The 19156-nt window shown below is 42.1% G+C and overlaps 3 protein-coding genes across 6 annotated transcripts; 2 read left to right on the forward strand and 1 right to left on the reverse strand.

The window, feature by feature from the left end:
- Positions 1-1479: 1479 nt before the first annotated feature.
- On the reverse strand, positions 1480-7109 carry wnt1 (Wnt family member 1). 2 transcript variants are annotated; one of them, XM_004070451.4, is made up of 5 exons: positions 6060-7109; positions 5804-5909; positions 3774-4027; positions 3327-3592; positions 1480-3249 (listed from the first exon to the last, which is right to left on the reverse strand). In XM_004070451.4, the coding sequence occupies exons 2-5, from the start codon at positions 5902-5904 to the stop codon at positions 2758-2760; spliced, it is 1113 nt and encodes a 370-aa protein (XP_004070499.1). In that variant the 5' UTR covers positions 5905-5909; positions 6060-7109; the 3' UTR covers positions 1480-2757. The 2 variants fall into 2 exon arrangements, with proteins under 2 accessions (XP_004070499.1, XP_020560317.1); XM_020704658.1 differs by lacking the exons at positions 5804-5909; positions 6060-7109 and having other exon boundaries at positions 3774-5790.
- A 1248-nt stretch (positions 7110-8357) lies between these two features.
- Positions 8358-11334, forward strand: wnt10b (Wnt family member 10B). The gene is made up of 4 exons (XM_004070452.4): positions 8358-8674; positions 9137-9399; positions 9476-9927; positions 10031-11334. The coding sequence occupies exons 1-4, from the start codon at positions 8601-8603 to the stop codon at positions 10529-10531; spliced, it is 1290 nt and encodes a 429-aa protein (XP_004070500.1). The 5' UTR covers positions 8358-8600; the 3' UTR covers positions 10532-11334.
- A 2723-nt stretch (positions 11335-14057) lies between these two features.
- Positions 14058-18515, forward strand: arf3 (ADP ribosylation factor 3). Of its 3 annotated transcripts, none has more exons than XM_023956597.1 (5): positions 14058-14144; positions 15104-15284; positions 15377-15487; positions 16369-16493; positions 16596-18515. In XM_023956597.1, exons 2-5 carry the CDS (start codon positions 15137-15139, stop codon positions 16755-16757), a joined length of 546 nt encoding a protein of 181 aa, XP_023812365.1. In that variant the 5' UTR covers positions 14058-14144; positions 15104-15136; the 3' UTR covers positions 16758-18515. The 3 variants fall into 3 exon arrangements, with proteins under 3 accessions (XP_023812365.1, XP_023812367.1, XP_023812366.1); XM_023956599.1 differs by having other exon boundaries at positions 14075-14144; positions 15115-15284; XM_023956598.1 differs by lacking the exon at positions 14058-14144 and adding an exon at positions 14160-15024.
- Positions 18516-19156: the final 641 nt, after the last annotated feature.

A 19156-nucleotide genomic window follows, 5' to 3' on the forward strand; every position in this document is an offset into this window, starting at 1 on the left:
CAAGTAAACTCATCCTCACACAAAAATCCCACTACGCTCACACCCTCTCCCAGTAATCCTCGGAAGCAATTTCATCTCGACTCGGGTGGCGGCCCATTGTCGCCAGCCCCTTCAATCTTTCCTTATTAACTCTCGCTTTGTCCCGCATCCGAGCTTCTGGACTCATCTCTCCTACATTCCGATCAATGCTGCTCTCAGCACTCCCAGGCAACCTCCATTCGCTAATCCCACTGCCTCCCCCACCAGCATCACCGCCCCTAGTAGCTCTTACTGTTTTTCTTTTTTTTCCCCCAAACCTGCCGATCACCTACTTGCAGACTAGGTATGGGCTTTAACTGCATGAGTTTTTCTGAGGGCAGAGCGTAAAGGCGGGGTGGGTAAAAGAGGAGGCGGCCACAAAGTGACTCCAGCCCAAACAATTAGAACAATGAGCCGGGCCAGTAGGGGGCTAACTCGCTGCGTCACGCCTGGACGGTGGGGTATTTTGTCAGTTTAATGAATTGTCCATCAGGCCAGGGCCACATCGCAGGCTGCGCAGGGAGAGGCCAGCAGGGACCCAGACACTAAGTCGGTATTTATTACACTGCCTTTGTCACTAATTGAGCTAATTATCACTGACTCCTTAGCACTCCCACAGGTTGCTCCCCCTTCATTCAGTGTTTCTAACAACTCTCCCACCTCACTCTGATGCCTGGGATTTGAACTCTGCCTTCCCTCTCCTTTTTTTAAAAATCTGCCACTTTTTTTGCCCTTCTTTCAATCCAGGCTCGTTTCATTGTTTTGAGATGAACCAACACCTTACTTTTTATGAAATCTCAGTTATTGCACCGTGCGCTGGCGTGTCTTTGCTTCACCTCAGAAATAAAAAGATAGAACGTTAGTTTTCCTGTGACTAGAGCCAAATTTTTAGCAAAACAGAACAGTTTACTCACTTCTTCACCTTTTTGTGATAGTTTGACCCTTGATTTGTGGAATTTCACCAGAGTTGCCAAGATTATCAATGTGATGGGATCACTGTATTGATTTCCTTTTTAGATATTGTCCTAGAAATGATCAATTTTCTAAAGAAACAACCATAATTTATTGGTAGATTTACAGTTTTTTCAATTTCCATATGTGTCATCCCAATAACTACACCTTTTTTTTAGTCTACCGGGTCATGCGAAAAATCCTCCAAATTCTACCATTTGGAGGATTTTTTGGTTTCTTACTTCTAGGAAAAGTCTTTGGTATGATCTTCTACTCTGTCTGATACTGGGCTTGTGTCTGGATCAGCAGGGCCTGTCTGTGGTTGGGAGCACAGATGCAGCTATGTTTTGTGAGCTGAAGAAGGAGGCTGCTTTGTTGGTAGTAATAACAGGATTAGGAAAGGGACACCCATGGGCAGGCTTTCATGCTCACTTAGGGTTGTCAAAATCTCCAAAACATGGACTACATCACACACACATAACACCATCTCTGAGACATCCAGGAGCACGCTTTAATTGAAAATAGACTTTATTGTTCTATCATACAATAAAAAAACAGGAATCTAAATCTCTTAACCAAAATCTAAAAACATCCTTTGCGATTTTTCAGTATAAAAATTCATAAATTAAATATTTGGATTTACATCAATAAGGAGGAAAATATTCAGTGCATGACCAAACACAGCTGTGTTTTTAAACAATGAACAGGCAAATACATTTTGTTTCTAGTAACTTTTGAAAAAAGCTAAGACTTAAGAAAAATGTCCTGATTTGACATATTATTTGGCAAACATGCACATAACATTTAATGATTATTTTCTGTTTGAACAGAGAATTTTGGTTATCTCAGCTAATAACCAGTCGGTTTCTTTAAGTCAAACTTAGAAACATTTTCCTGAACCCATAAATTTAGGTTTCCCATAATTTGTGACATTTGACATCAAGTCCGGAAAGACTTCTGCCAGGTTTCATGGTGCCTTGACTGCTGATTTCTTTTTTTGCCTTTTTAAACTCAGATTCTTGTTTGGTCAACTACAAACTCCCATGCTTTGATTTACAGTGTATTGATATTATGTTCAAATTTTGTTGCCTAACTGAGATTTATTCAGTTTCTGTTTATCTTTTGTGAGTCACGTCTTAGTTATATAAAAGCGGGAACAGGCTGTAATTCGGAGCCACAGATCAAGGTCTAAGGCTTGTTTATCTCTGGAGGAAAATAAACAAAGCTTAACAAGAATATTGGAAGTGGTTGAGTGGCATCACAATAACTGAGGACACAAGATGGGAACAGGTCAATTTCTACCAATCAACTCCTTGTAGATTAATGCGGACAAAAAGGAAATTGCTTTTTTATCATAATAAACTTCTGCTTCACCTACAATTCTTCACCAAAGTATGCAATCTCATGTGTGTCTTTGTCTTTTTAGCAAAAAGTTAAAAAAGTCCTCCGCCATGTTTGTTTTTTCTGCTGTTGATAGATAGAAATGTTGTCTGTTTTGTGTTAATTATAAGCTTAAATAGACATCGGCAACATTGTCTAAAGGGATAGAGAGTCTTGGGTGACCCTGTTCACATAGTTGTGCTTTTTTGTCTCCACTCATGTTTGAATTTTTTTTTTTGCCACAAAGTTCCCTGCATGCTTTGAAGCTTCTTTTTCTGCTTCTACCTAACATCTCAAACCACTTGTGTCAAAGTCCTTCTCTTTTTTTTTGTTTTGTTTTTGTTTTATGAACACGTTTTTGTTGTGCTTTATGTTATTTTCAGCATCTGCCTGGATGTCCGCCTGTCATCATAGACACTGATGCAATGTTCGTGTGCTGGTGCAGTTCAGACAGCTGACATGACAGCACCAATGGAAAGTGCAGTGGCAACGTTCAGTCACAGCCTCACTCCGAGTCTTGAACCCACGCCCACAGCATAACAACTCACACCCGTCCAGGCCTGGAGAGGAACTGTTGCACGTTCTTCCAGAGGTTCCTAAAGTGCCGGTTTTACTGTTGTGGGAGCAGAAGTTTGGTGACTTCTCAAAATAGACTAGGTCCATTGTGGAAGGAGGCTTGTGAGCTGGGTTTTCTGGCTCTAGATGTCTTGGGTCAGCTCGGTGAGAGGCCCGGTTGCTGCCCTTGTTGGCATAAACAACTCTGGATGCTCCGTCAAAGCGGTCCTTGAGGAAATCTCCCACTGTGCGAAAGCTGGGTAGGCGCATCCAACATGTGCGCACGGTGCAAGAGCCTGACATGCCATGGCATTTACACTCCTGATGCATCTCTGTTGACACAATCTGATGAGGGGAGACATAATAGCTTAGGACTTCATCAGTCTTTCCTGACAGTGCCATGGTAAATGTTAAAGCCTTACCATTCTGCCTGCTTCATTGTTGTGCAGGTTGGTGAGGTAGCGCAGATCTCTGCCCCTCTCACTAGAGTCCACAAACTCACGGCTGAACACCCGACCAAACTCCACGTTGTCACTGCAGCCCCCCCAATGCCAGTCTGGCCCACCGGGACCTCGACGACGATAATCGCATGTACACGACTCAATGGAGCCCTCTGAGCAGGATCGGGCCACAGCATGGGTCACTCCTGCGCTGGTAATGGCAAATACAAATGCCGTCTCACGGCAACCTGAATGAACAAGACAGACATTTCCAATCTCATTGGTGTCCAGCCTTTCAGAGTTGGATTGGCCAACTTTTGCCCAAAACACATTTACAGACAAAGCCTTTGAACGTGTTCATGAGATGCCATTGGATCCCGTAAAAAGTTGTCTAAGTATTGCTTGTTAAGAAAGACAAAAGAGGCTCACCACGATTGACAATTTTGCCAAAAATTGCCGGGCTGTGGGTGGTCGGGCAGTTCCAGCGGCGGTTGCGGAACTGCCACTTGCACTCCTTTATGGCAGCGTGCAGCCCAGCGGCAATGGCGTGCAAGATGCCAGGATTCTGCCGAATTAGTCGACGCTGGCGACGACTCAGTAGAGCGAGGCTTGGGTCCAGGACCAACTGCACATTCTTGGAATTGGTAAGAAGGTTGGAAGAGGAAGCCACATTGACAATACCCCTGGCACAAGGACAACAAGAACAAGGGAAATCAGAGACTGGGAGCTGGCAGTTCATGCTCATGATGTGACCCTCTAAACTCTTAAACTGGTGTCTCTTGGCATCCCATGAGTGTTGTGCTTTCAAATTACAGTTTTCATTGTGCACTGCAATAATAAACAGTGGCAGATGATGTTCCAAGATCATGGGGAGACGGTAAGTCTGACTCACAATGCATGCTAAAGACTCCAAGGACAGAAATAATGAATTATTTTGCTTCTTTATATAAAAACTAAACACAACTTGCTATTTTCAAAACTGAAATGTAAAAGCACATCATTTTAAAACAATTTCTTATTAATTTGTATTTAACGTGCTACTAAAATATGAGCTGGATGCCCACTTTTTATAAAGTGACAAAAGCAGAACAAGGTCTGGTTTAGGAAAACGTTAACAAATAAATTGAGTGTCCAACGCAAAACCATTCTACTTTTTGAGCTTTAACGAAAATAATATTGAATCTACATTTAAGATCTCCCTTTCCCTGTGTTTGACTAAAAGGCGAAAAGCACAAATATATGATGACCTTAACCTCTCAAGACCTGGCGTCATGGACATCATGTTTGTAGTTATGTTACCACTGTAGTTAATGCTGCTTAATGGGGCCCTGTGAGTACATGTAGAGGGAGAGCTCAAATGTTAGCTTGGGTCTCATGAGGTTAAATGACAGAAGAATTATCTGTTTTGTGGGGAAAATTTTAAATAAAATCTGTTTAACTAATACATAATTTCTCAGTTATTGCGACAAAAAATAATTTACCACATGCTAGAAATGATCCAGGCTGACTATAATTGCCTGCATACAGTTTAAAACGAATTCTAAACAGAATTGCATTTTAAGCACTTGAAAACCCAGGCTGTATAATTTTCAATTTTATTCCAGTTGGACTGATATTGTTGCTTATCTGGCCTTTAAAAGGACGCAGCCTTGAAAGCTGGTCCAGGGCAGGGTGTTAGTCTCGGCCTGTCAAAATGTTCAACCCAAACGGTGGTGAGGTGAAGCCTGGGAAAAAAAAAACAAATCCTTGTGATCTCTGTTTTTTGAGTGTTTTCTCTGATTTCATAGCAGAGCTCCCATTTTCCAGTTGTATTCATAGATTGAATCTTGTTTTAAATATTTGAATATGAATGAAATCACAGGCCACCGCAAAATTCTGTCGTTATATAGTCTCCCTGCCCGCAAAGAAGAGAAATTTTCTTTCTTAAAATATGTGGGACAATATGTGAGGATTACAGATCCAGATTTTGGATGTGGAGATGTGGTTGTCTGTTTTGGATTTAGGCTGCTGTACAGACCGGAATGTGCAGCATTAGATCAACACTGAACAAGATCTGGTAAAAATAAATAAATAAAATATGATCAGAACTGAACCAAAATTTAATTTAAATTCAAGGCTGGATGTTTCATGCCACACTGTATAAAAACAAAAGTAAATAAATGTAAATGCGTCATTGTTTGGTCTTTGCAAATCAATATTTGGGAAAATGCGAGTAAAAATACATTTAAAACAATAAAATATATTTCTTCTTTTAGGTCAGGTGGAGACATTTGGGGGGGAAAAGAGCAAATCTCAGAAGCATTTTAATGGATCGGTTACGTGGCAATGCGTTAGAGTGCGGAGTCACGGAATGTGTAAACCTCCGTGACTCCACAGCAAAGCGGGGTCTTCCCTGCTAAATTGCGGGGTTTGAAGTATCAGGCTGAATCAGTGCATCCCCTCACATCTGCTGCACTCACCACCACCGGCCGCTGTTGTTCACGGCCCCAGTGCCTGACAGCGAGGACACCAGCAGGATGCAGGCGGCTTTCACCCCCAGCAGCAGCACCAGACTCCTCATCGTGACTTCAGGTCAAACACCGAGAGAAAATCCCATTTTAAAATCTGAATTCTTACTAAAAAAAATCAAATTCGTTTTGTGACTTGAAAATATTTCAAAAAATACAAGCATCTGGAATGATCAACAGCATGCATGGTGTGGGTTTATGTACTCACAGTCCGGTGAGAGGACCTGCAGACTTTGGCAGCCCTAATTGACTTAAATGGATCTTAAGTGGAGACAGGTTGTTGAATGATGTGAAGTGTCCTGGCAAGATGCTGCTGCTCTAGATGTCCTCTTCACTCTGTCTCTCTCCGCGATGCTTTGCAAGGCGCATTGAACGTGTGGGACAGTCCCGAAGACTTGATCCCCTCGGTGACTGATAGGCAACACATTCTTCTCTTATTGAGCGCTACGAGGGGAATAAAAAAGGGATTTGCAGCCCTCATCTCCCTCTGTTTTTTCTCTCGCAGTCTTTTCAATAGGATTGGAGGGAGGGATAGTTAATGCTCTTCATAGGGTGCACAATGAATAAGGAAACACAAGAGAGCAAAAAAGTGAAAGAAGGAAAAAATAGGGCAGTCCACAGTGTTGCGCATATTATTTGTGGAATCTCACGGTCATCACATAATCCGTGCGTAAAAGTGTGCGTCCAGGAACATTTTCCCACTGGCCGTGCGCTTTCTTCCGTGCGCCCTGCAGCAGATGATACAGATGCTGCGAGTGCACCCGCGTTGGTTCTCGGAGTTGGTGTCACGGTGCAATACAGTTACAGCGGAATATGAAACTGCCCCCACCACCACCACTTCTTTTTTTTTTCTTTTTAACGCGGTGCTTGGATTAGCCTACTCCCTGACCGCATCTCCTCCTCTTTCCAAATGCACTCTGCAAATATGTGCATGACAAAGTCAGTGGCCACTTGGTTTTTACAGTAGAGTCCTCCTTTAAAACAAGATTGCATTAGGATTACATCAAATTACCAACATTTTCTAAGGTTTTCCTTTACAAGGCAGTAAAACCATCATCGCCGGTCTTCACAGACGCACTGAAGAAGACAAAAACGAGTTGTCCCATTACTCATGCCGCCTGCTGGGCTTCTTAAATGTTTTTTCTAACGCCAGAGATAATTTATGGTCTACAATCAGAAGTTTGATGCATGATGAACAAGTCAAAGAGGGGTATGCATAAAAAATAAGAAGCAGCCCCAACATCTGGCTTGCAGACCTCCCTCGATGACACGCAGCGCAGTGTGATCACAGTTCGAGCCACTTCGCAGCATCTCCATCAACCTTAGACACTGAGAGGGTTTAAACTCCTCCACATTTGATCCCAAAGTAATGTTTGATGTATTTTTGACAGTTTTTGAACAGATTATTCGTCCTGTATCCACCGCAGGCTGAAAAATCTTCCTCCATCTCCTCCTCGCCTCTCTCTCTCAAATGACAGTGAAAGGAAGTGGGCTTTTGTCAGAAAGCTTTAATGACAGCCATCCCTGCATTTATGCTCTGGTCTTATATGAAGGTGCTCAAACGGGTTTCCTGGAGCAGTCATGCGACACCGAGCAGATTAGAGCGAGCTTCAATTCGGATAAAGGGAGGCCTTTTATATACAAATCAACTTCAAATCACTTTTTAAGCCACTTAGATATACACACCAAGGCAGAATGCTAATGCACTTTTCATTGCTGCAGCTTAGGGAATGGAAGGAGATTAGATGAATTGGTGTCACTAAGCGAACCGTGTTCAAGGGGGGTTTTAACTTAATTTTATGAAAGTAGCACACGCACCTTTGGGTTGCATTTGCGGTGTTTGCGGGTTTCATTGAGCTTTATTTGGATTGGGATCAATTTGTTGAAAGATAAAATGCCAACCCTGAAGTCCCGGGCAACTGCTGTCCCATTCAAACAAACATTTAATTTATTGTCCAAAACTTAATTTTTTGACAGACCCCAATTTATGCCAATCTAGGAGTGACATTGTTTATTATTATTTTTGTTTTATTTTGAATAAAGAGTTTAGATTGACAAAGTTGTTTCAAACACAACAATGAAGAACAGACGCTCTCATGGAGGTGGGAGGAAGGGGGGACCGCATGACCAAAAACAGTATTGTTGGAGGGTCTGTGAACGGAGCCGCTTGCCTGCTGCTGCCTCCCCGTTGTACAGTGTAAGCTGTATTTACCCCCTCCCCCTTTATTATTTAAAATAATTCATCCCTTTATGCATAAAATGTTACTTAACTTTCTCCTTCGCATTTTTTCACTTCCTCCTGGGAGGAAATACTTTACTCTGTTTTAATATAAACTTGTTCCGAAGCATGGAATCACATTCATTGATGGTTTCCATTTTGTCAAATATAAATATACGACTGATTCGTGATTGTGCCAGACCCCGCTGCTTTCCAGGCGCCCGTGCGTAAAAGTTTGGAACCGTGATTTTACGCTCCTCAAATGAAACTATCTCCTGTTGATGCAGCGCTTCATATTGGCCAATATTTAGCAAACAGTTGCCTGTAGAGGCATCTGCTCCCCTCCCCTCTGCCCCCCACCCCTCCACTTTACTCTCGCCCCCGAGCTCCTCTGTTCTCCGTCTCACTCCTCGGTGGTGCATCGATAATAGGCAACTCCACTTTTTCACCCTTATTTTTTTAACATTCTTTCTCAACACTGGACCTAATCACCAGTGTTTTAATGTCACGTCGCGTTAGAAGCTTAACAAAATGGAGCTTTCCAACAAACTCCGTTGGGACCAATTCCTGATTTTGGCAGCAGCACTTATGTCACCTGCATTAACGTAAGTGTACTTGAGGCACAGGAGAGCCGATGTTTGTTCTGCACCTGAATGTTTATAGTTACTAAAATTAGTTTTTCATAAAACCCAAAATTTTGCATATTTGGTTAAAATTTGATGACTTTAAACAAGCAGATTTGGAAATGGTCTGGCTCTCTGTGAGTCCATTCATCACACCGTTGTGAATTTGTGATAGCCTAATAGAACTTTTGCAATTAACATCAATAAACATGTTAACACATTAAAACCAGTTGTTTTTATTAAAAACATTTCTGTTGATACTTTTTTAAATAAAGACCATGAAGCACCCTCCCCCCCCCAAAAAAACGTATTGTTTTACTTAAGATTTTTTGAGTTGTCTGGAGGATATTCTGAATTTTCTCACAGCAAGATTCCTCTGAATGATCAGCCTCTGACCAGTTCGGATGATTGCCCCCCTCCTACCAACCCTCTCTTCTTCTGCAGTGTGCTGTGCAATGATATTCTCAGCCTAAAGATGGCAGGAGATCCAGTTCTGACCCCTCACTCTGTGTGTTTGAGGCTGGCAGGCCTCAGCAAGCGTCAGATGCGGATGTGTGTGCGGAATCCAGATGTGACCGCATCTGCTCTGCAGGGCATCCAAGTGGCCATCCATGAATGTCAGCACCAGCTCCAGGATCAGCGCTGGAACTGCTCCTCTCTGGAGGGCTACAGCAAACTGCCTTTCCAGACCACCATCCTCAACAGGGGTGAGAACTTTGGATAAAAAGACATTTGGCAGTAAATGATCTGGAGCTTTTCAAAACGTGCCTGTCTTCCATCTAGGTTTTCGCGAGAGTGCCTTCTCCCTGGCTTTGTTGGCAGCGGGTGTGGCTCATTCTGTGGCCTCAGCCTGCAGCATGGGCAAGCTGCGGGGGTGTGGCTGTGAGGCAAAGCGCCACCAGGACGATGACAAGATCAGGCTGAAACTCACCCAGCTGCAGCTGCAGACTTTACAGAAGGGAGGGGTAGGCATCGACATGACCAGGTCACTTCCCTCAGACTTAAATGGCCACCATGGCAACCTGGCCCCCAACCTACAGGCTGTACATGCCTCTGCCTTTATCAAGCCTTTATCAGATGAATTAAGCTCAATGCAAGACACCTGGGAGTGGGGGGGCTGCAGTCATGACCTACGTTTTGGAGATCGTTTCTCAAGAGACTGGCTTGACTCCCGTGGATCTCCCAGAGACATCCACGCTCGCATGAGGATACACAACAACCGTGTGGGACGACAGGTGAATAATGTCGCTGTCCCTTGTGTTCATGTAGTGCCTCATTTGGATAATGGGATCACAGTTTGAGATTACTTTGCTCACGTTATGTTTCTTTGTTCCACAGGTAGTAACTGACAACATGTCCAGGAAGTGCAAATGTCACGGCACATCTGGGAGTTGTCAGTTCAAGACCTGCTGGCACGTCTCTCCAGAGTTCCGTCTTGTGGGATCTTTGCTCAAAGAGAAGTTCTTGTCGGCTGTCTTTGTCAACTCTCAGAACAAGAATAATGGCGTTTTCAACCCCCGAGCAGTAAACAGTGCCAGCGGAAACCCTGAGGGGTTCAACGGGGGCCGTCGTCGAAGCATGTCCAGAGAGCTGGTGTACTTTGAGAAGTCCCCAGATTTCTGCGAACATGACGCATTTTTAGATTCTCCAGGAACGCAAGGACGCATTTGCAACAAAACTAGCTACAGCACAGACAGCTGCAGCTCGTTGTGCTGTGGCCGAGGACACAACATCCTCAAACACACACGAAGTGAGAGGTGCAATTGCCGGTTTCACTGGTGTTGCTACGTGTTGTGTGAGGAGTGCCGACTGACAGAGTGGGTCAACGTGTGCAAGTAGATTCCAGTGCTCCTAGTTGTGGCTGCTTTTACCCATCCAGGATTCAAGATGGCTAGTCAGTCCTTTTGCCTATTTTTTTAGACTTTTGTTGTCCTTTTTTGTGTGATTCTCACAGAGAAACTGTTTATCCACCCCTTTCCCTTTTTTCTTCCATCATCTGGGATCTATTTTCTCTTTGTAGCCGCTGTTATTCTCAAAATGCCAAGTCAGAGATTGAAGAGGTGACTCATGTCGTTTGTCTTAGCATGGCCTGTTTAGTCCTGCATTCAGCCAATAAAACAATCTTCTCTGTCCCACCAAACAGGAGAGCAACCACAGGGAAGCGTTTCTTTTCCCATGTGCGCGTCCTCTTTGAAATCTTTTTTGTACAGTAGCTGTGTATTTTGTTTTGTACATTTCTTATTGTAAATGAATTCTGATTAATGTAATTATCTTAACAGATTTTGTCTTTATTTTTAATGGTCAGAAACTCAACAGAGTTTCAGCACAGTTTATTACAACTTCTACCTACTATTCATGTACTAATTTTTTATCATTTGTAACCGTGACTCAGACTCATTGATGATTTTTGTTTGGGTCAGCTTCAAAGACTCTCAGGGTTTTATTAACTAAAAGGTATTTCAAGGAGATGTGAAGAGCATAAAGGGATTTTATACTAAACATGCACTTTCAGGAACTTGCTATATATTCTTGTAAAACTCAATTTTTGATGCAAGAGTTCAGCCTTTCGTGTATTTTTGTTAAAACATCAACCTAACAGCCAAATTGCTAAAGTATTATATAAAAAGAAAACGTGTGGGTGATTTTGTTTTTTATTAACTCCTATAAAAATAGAAGTGTGCCCCTTTTCTGATAAATCCAAAATGATGTGGTGCCCTGTCTTTTTGTGAAATTGTATTTCAGGTTTTCATTATTGGGCTTCCTTTTTCTTCTAGTAGACTTCAAAGCGGACTTTTTTTTCAATCTAGAAATGAAGCTGAGGTGTGTGTACCTGTGGCTCAACAGATGGGGATGGTTGTGGGAGGTGAGCCCAATGCACTGGAAAGTTTTAGAGGTGAGAGTCTTTTTTGTGGTCCCTTGAAATTGGGAGAAGGACATTTTATGGCTGCGGGATATTGTTTCCTTAAAGTATGACTTTTATTACTGGTGAGTCGCATCAAGAGTGCAGAGACTGGGGGTGATTATACCAGTCTTTACTGTGCAGAGAGCATCTGAGGGGATCATCCATACAGAGTTCATAGCCGGGGACAGAACTTGAACCATGTGTTGCTGGGACCTTTGAATGCAAGTTCCCAGGGAGACAAGTCTGCACAAATATCAAATTATGCACATGAAAATATGCTTGTGTTTGTGCACAAAAGCATTTGTATGTTGAAATACTGGTACAAGTGCACAATGAGAAACATACACATAAACTGAAGATTTAGCAAAATGCTAATGTCACCGCATGGCTCAATTTACGATAGTCACATTCCTGGATATTGTGGATAATCCAGGCTGTCTCTGTGTGCAGCATACTGGGAATATCTTTTCTGCCACATAGGATCTAAGGCAAAGATCCCGTTAGTATGGAGTTTGGTGCATATCGCTCCACATCAAGGAATGACTGGCTGACTATTCTTCTGTGCTTTTTTATGTGTTGTTGAAGGGGGAGTAAAAAGGAAAACTGTGAGTGGTATAGAATGATAAGAGGTTGGATTTCTGGTTTGCATTTCTTCATTCCTGTATCATTTCACCCTGGAGCTGTTGCATGAGAGAATTTCCTGTCACTGTTTCTCCCATGTGTGAGACAGAGGTTGGTGGACAGCTTAGGACTGCTTTCTTTTTCCTTCCTATTCTCCCCCCTGTAGAAAGAGACAGATGCATAGCAACACATACACTATCCCATGAATAATGACATCCAGACTGGGTTGAAATTAAAGGGAGTCAGGCAGAAAGAGGAAGCTAGGAGAGATAAAAGTTACCCACTGACTGGCAGGGTGATTATATGTGTAAAGTAAGAAGATTTAGTGTGTTTAGTTGGATCTAAAAGTGTGGGGGACAGCTCCACACTCGTCATGCAGCTGAGATGCAGAGGTAATGGACTAATACTTTACGGAGAAGGGGCGAATAAAGTGTTCTGTATATAAATACATGCCCCAAAACATCTGCTTCTCAACTCCCCTTTCATTTTTTGATGTGGGACAGGCAGAGGAGGAGAGCAGGAGCGAAAACACAAGGAGCCAGCTACCCAGAACATCAAAGCCCCTGCCCTCAACGTGCAGGCCCTCATTAGTTCAGCTAGCAGAACCAACAAGACTTGTGATTGTGTTTGCTGGGGTGCACGCTGGCAGACACTTCAGAGGAAAGGCTCCCTTAAGTCATAATTCCCCACCCTACCTCTCCTGCCACTACCCGAGCCCGCTGTAACCCCCCTGTAACCCCCTCAGAGCTCCAAACTCAGCCTGCTCCCCCACCAACCACTCCACCCCGTAATCTGGTCTGCAGCTGCAAACATCTGTTCGCCTCTTTATTCATCTGTCTCCACCACTGGATTGATAAACACATCTATTACTGGACCAGTGAATGACATGCAGCAAAGTCGAATGGCAAGGCATTCACCTTTTCACCAGCTGGTTTTTGGGGTCTTTGGGGTACTTCTTCAGAAAAAAGATCTCTGATTTGTAGTTTTCATTCTGGAATACACGCAGGTGGCCCATCTATAGGTATCTGTAAAGAGTCTCTGATGATTTCACCCGACGACAACAACCAAACCTCACAGAACGGATCAGTTATGGTAAATACAAGCCTAAACAAGCTACAAAACCAAGCCAGTTTTTGTTTTGTTGCCTCCTGTCTGTGACACAAAAGTGGCAGATGCCAGGAAGTATCACTGGGCATCCTATTACAGTCAACCATTTACTTATTCATGAGGATGATTCCTGTGTTAATTATTCACGTATCTTTGCCTGCAGACTCTCTGTTACAGTTTACACTGGTTTAGCTTATTGGGGTGTCTTTGTGATAGTATAAAAATGACTTCTTTTTTTGGGAGGGAGTCTGCACATTAAGTTTGCAAGTGACAAAACCTATTTCATTGATAGCTGGAATGAGTTATTTAATAAGCACAAAGAAATGCTTTATAAAGTGAAAAAATTCCACGAATTTGAACTAGGTAGTTGAAAAAGTTGAACTTGGCTTAATTATAACTCAGTATGTGAATATTTGTGAAATTCAGGACTATTTTAGATTGTAAATCTACATGGTTTTTTGAAATCTCTTTTCAAATATTTGCAAAAATATTTCTGTTGATACTTTAAAGATCACTAATCACAGGCATCAAGAGGTGTATTTTGCAATGCATTTAAAGCTTCTGTAATAAAAGATTGATTATTGATTATGTTTAAACTACTAAGGTGAAAAAATAAAAGCCTCAAAGCGGTTTAAACATGCAAGGGTGCCCGGTATTTTATATTTGTCCATCAGCTGTGATCTTGCTATGAGATGTCACTGAGACGCTCACAAAAATCTCAGGTATCGCGGGACCTGATGGCAAGACCCTCAAGTTATCGCGAGACTATCATCCAGTCCTCTGCCTGCTGAATCCAGCTGGTACCCTGCCTTCCGAGGACTGGTAAGTGTGAAGGAGACGCAAATGTTAACAATTCTCAAGGATTTAGCGATCAGAAATCAGGATTGCAGTGTGTTAATCCAAATTTTAACGTCTTTGTCTTTTGGGTAAAAGAAAAAAAAGACCATTCTTCGGCGTTAATAGGCCGTTTGTTCGTTTTTTTTGTCGTGACCGTCACCGTGCGCTGCCTGGAGGATCATCATAAGACACGAGTCCAGCATCGGACATTTCACTCTTAAACACAAAAAATGAGCAAACACGTCGCTTCAGTGACTTTGATGCGGCAGTGATGAGAGTCCTCTGCTGCTGGGACTGCAGCATCTCTCCCTCCCGTCATGACTGATGTCTGTGGGGACACCGCAGCTGACAATGGCAAGCTAGCAGCTCCAGCATTTTATGTTAAGCTAGGATTTTATGTGTGAACATAAAAAAGCTTCTCACGGGAGGGATTCCTGTTTGCTGGAACAGCACAGTTGTATTTTTTTTCCCATTTGTGTCCTAAAACTTGCTCCTCATTTAGGATGTAGGCCTGTGAAGTTTCTTCTCTGCCTCAGACTCTTCTAATCCTCCCTGATCCATCCCAAATTTGGACCTTCAGGTTCAGTAAAGCATCTTTGACGTGAGCGCAGCCTCGCAGCTCGAGTGTGAATCAACTGCTGCAAGCAAACGGCATAAAAAGTGGTAACCTTGCACCGCATGAAAGCCGATCTCCATGACAGAGATCCAGTATGGCTGTCACAGTGTAAAAGCAACAGTCAGGTCAGCTGGCTGGCGAGTTGCAAGGTCTGCTTCCTCCAGTGTCACTCTGAAATGACTTCATGAAATAATGAGGTGCGAATGTTCAGATTTGAAAAGCTGTTTCCTCCGTTGGATTGGGGATGTTGTGAGTGTGGTTTTTGACTTTTTTTTTTTTTAAATCCTCTCAGCTGTGCTGAGACCTTCAGACGTGATCTGGATTTTAGTTCTCTTACAGGTAAGGTGAGCCACAGACGATCATGGGAAACATCTTTGGGAACCTGTTGAAGAGCCTGATAGGCAAAAAGGAGATGAGGATCCTCATGGTGGGGTTGGATGCCGCTGGGAAAACCACCATTCTTTACAAGTTAAAGCTGGGAGAGATAGTCACTACCATCCCTACAATTGGTCAGTGAGTAGGATTCTGAGGCCAAATCTCAATCTAACCTAAATAAACTCCCATTACTCATTTTGATTCTTTTTTTTTTTCAATGGATAAGGTTTCAATGTAGAAACTGTGGAGTACAAGAACATCAGCTTCACTGTTTGGGACGTGGGTGGCCAGGACAAGATTCGTCCTCTCTGGAGACACTACTTCCAGAACACGCAGGGTGAGTTGAGACAGCAGCTTGGTCCGTGTGGAGTTAAAGTCCCGCTCCAGTCACCTTTCAATCTATTTCAAAAAGTATTACCAGTGGTCTTTTAATTATGATGATGCCACTTTTAGCCCCAAAAAAGTGTTGTTTTCTAGGACGTAGTTTCTGCAGAGCGACAGCAGTTCATTTAAAATTCGCCTCTAAGTTGTGGTTAAAACTGTTGCCGCGGACTCCTCCCCATCCCACCCCCAACTTAACATTACCACTGCAAAGACAGTGGCGAGTAATATTGGAGTTATCCAGCCGTACAGTTTGAGCCAGAGTCCAGTTCAGACGAGGGAAAGGGAAACGTACATGGATCTATTTGTCTACAGGTTGGAGCACAGCAGGGAGCTTGGAACCTGCTGATTTTAGCTTCTACGTCACAAGCACCATTTCCTCATTTGCTCCTAATGCACGATGATCTGAATAAAGAAATACTTAGAAATCCCATTTTGATCTTACTTTTCTTTATTTATGTCCTCTATCATGATAAAAACACAGTTTTCATTGGAAGCCTCTCCATCCTTGCTGCACATACTGCATCGCACAGTCACCCCCTAAACATTAGAGCACAGCTGACTAAGACTTTGGATGAGGTCATTGTCATAGAGGCTGTTTCACATTAACATTTTTTTACCATGTGGAAAGCCCCTATAGTTATGTGATGTATTTGTTTTCTACAATAATTTAAATTCTTTGTATATATGTGTGTATTGTTTATTTTATTTTTGGTCTGTCTCTTAGCATCTGATGTTCTGAGGGATGTTTTAGCAGTGGGAACAGATGAAGGGGAATTTACACGGACACTTCTTCTGGAAACAGAAAGCCTTGATGTATTGTTTCCTGTTTTGCAGGTTTGATCTTCGTGGTGGATAGCAATGACCGTGAGCGGGTCAACGAAGCTCGGGAGGAACTGATGAGGATGTTGGCCGAGGACGAGCTGCGAGATGCGGTTCTTCTTGTCTTTGCCAACAAACAGGTATAAGGATGCTGTCTTGGGCTGTTTCTGTGCATTAGCATCGTTCTATCGGTGTTTCCTCTGCCTTTGCTTCTTTTGTTTACATTTTTTTTTGGGTTGTAGGACCTCCCCAATGCCATGAACGCTGCGGAGATCACAGACAAGTTGGGTCTACACTCCTTACGTCATCGCAACTGGTACATTCAGGCCACCTGCGCCACCAGCGGCGATGGTCTCTACGAAGGCCTGGATTGGCTGGCCAATCAGCTGAAAAACAAAAAGTGAGGCACCTGAACAGTAAAAAGGGGAAGAGCCTGGGTCCAGCTCCAGGTAGTGTTTTTAGTGGGTCTAATGTGTTTACATAGAGAGACAATGCAGAAAAGCTCCCAGGGGGTGTTTCTCAAAGGCTGTTCTCCCCAATAAACCTTTTTTAATTTATTTTCCTTGCATATTAAGAATTGTTTGGAACTGTGGTGAACATTTTTAATCATTTGTAAACCAGTGGTGTCCGACTTGACCTCAGTGATTTCCACTTGAAAGTGAACACAGACTAAATACTGAATATGATTAGCTCATACTTTATTTAGATATATTTTTATTTATTGAGTCGGTTTTAAGAAAAGGAAAAAAAGGTTCTGGTGAAATGTATTTATTTATTTATTTATTCATGAATTTTCATTCTGTGAGTGTATAATGGAACTTAAATACATTAAACTGCAGTTTCCATTTAATGTTGCTGCTTAAAGACGAGAGAAAAATAAAAAAAAATCATTAAGAAGCCCAAACACGACTGTGCATCAGTGCTGCACGGAGACATCTCCACAGAGCTGCTGCTGTAGATAAAGGTTTGTTTTTATTCCACTCACCTGTGTCTGTAAGGGTTAAAACCAAACTGGCATCAGCGGAGTGGGACATCCAAACTAACACAGACGACAGGACAGACAGACAGGCAGGCAGGCATACTCTACTCTGTGGATCGCGACGCAGCACAACGTGCATCTGGTCGTTTTCCAGCTCACACAGCTTTGAGCGTTGATTGTTTCAGATTAGTTCTGTGCTGTTCTTCCTCCATCAGAGCTTACCGGTACTTCTCATCCTGATCTATTCATTTCGAATGAGCCTGACTTTACACTTGCTTCTCATGTTACCCAAATCTCCATGCATCACGTTGCACAAAGTAACTTACTGTAGTAAAAACGTGCGTCTTTCTGTGAGCCGTTTCTTCATCTTCTCATTGATTTTGAATGTTGCTGACTTGACCCGACAGTTCCGCAGAGTTTCTGTACTTAGATAAGAAAACGTGAGAGGGGGAGGATAATAGTTCTGCATCATACGGCATGTTAATACTGTACAAGAGCTGTAATGAAAGCGAAAAATACTGCAATAGCCTGTTTCCTGAGACTATATTTGTAAGTCTGAATTGCTGCTGCTGGTTGGATCAATGCTGTACTAATAAATGTCAAGGGTTATGTGCAAAAGTTTACAGAACAACCTCCCAATATGCAAAAGCATGCTTTTCTATGTCAGCGCAGCTGTAAATATCTATATCTACATCTTCATGTAATAGAAGTATACCATGGTACTGTTTGACCTTACTGTAGCCGGTGGGGTCAGTGTGTTGGCAGAGAACTGACAGCAGCTTGTGTGTATGTGATGTATTACCTATCACGTTCAGTTTGGTGTGAAAATCAGTTTTGTGGCCTTATTTTGCCGGTGGTTCTTTTTCTCTTAGATACCAGGTTTGTTTGTAGGAATGTCTCACCTATGATCCGTGACAGTTTCATGGAAGGAAATCTTGTTTTGACTGATTGTTGACTGACAGGAATTGGCAAGCGACGAAAAAACAAAGCTGCTCACCATTCCAAGAAAGGATGTGGGTTTTTTTTTCTCCGTAAGCTGTCAAATAATGTAACTAATTCCAATGAGAAATTAGAAAATTATTAATATATTAGGAGTGGGAAGGAGAAGTCGCCCAGACTGGGTGAGTGTTGAATTATATGGTGATATCTGGCACTTCATTGATCAATAAAAGGTCAAAAAATCCTTTGCATCACTGGTGTTTTTTTTTCTTCTAATCACTACCTTAGAGCTCAGTCTTTCACTTAATTAAAAAGCTTTACAAAATCCCAGCTATATTTACACCAAAAAAAACAACCCTTTTTTATTATGTGCTGCATCAGGTTTTTATTTGTTATATATGATATTATAGCAATAATTCTACCAAATTGCCTGAACTAGCAGTTATCAGTCAATTAGAAAATAAGCCATATAGTTTCCTCCCCTGCAAGTTGCCAAGTAAGTAAGTTAGAAAAAACAATTCACTATGCTTTTTACGTATATTTTGACAATTGTTGAGATGGATAATATGAAAACTTAAAAAAATAAGGTTAAATTAGGAGCTTTGCCAGAATCAAAGGTAGGTTACCTTAAAATATTTTTGAGGGCATTTGTCCTCTGAATTGGTCTTTTTTGTAAACACTGCAAAAACTGGCACCTTCGAAATAAGTCAAAAATTCTTAAAATATCAAAAATTAAAAAAAAAAATTAAAAAAAATGGGGTCAGAAAAATGGCTTTACCAAGAATTCTTATTTTTAAGAAACAAATTCTAATCACTAAGACATGTTTTTCTCAAACTAATATTATTTGCTATTGAAAATATTTCTTGATAAAATTATTTTTTCTT

The sequence above is a fragment of the Oryzias latipes genome, chromosome 7 (assembly GCF_002234675.1).
Source record: "Oryzias latipes chromosome 7, ASM223467v1".
Taxonomy (NCBI): domain Eukaryota; kingdom Metazoa; phylum Chordata; class Actinopteri; order Beloniformes; family Adrianichthyidae; genus Oryzias; species Oryzias latipes.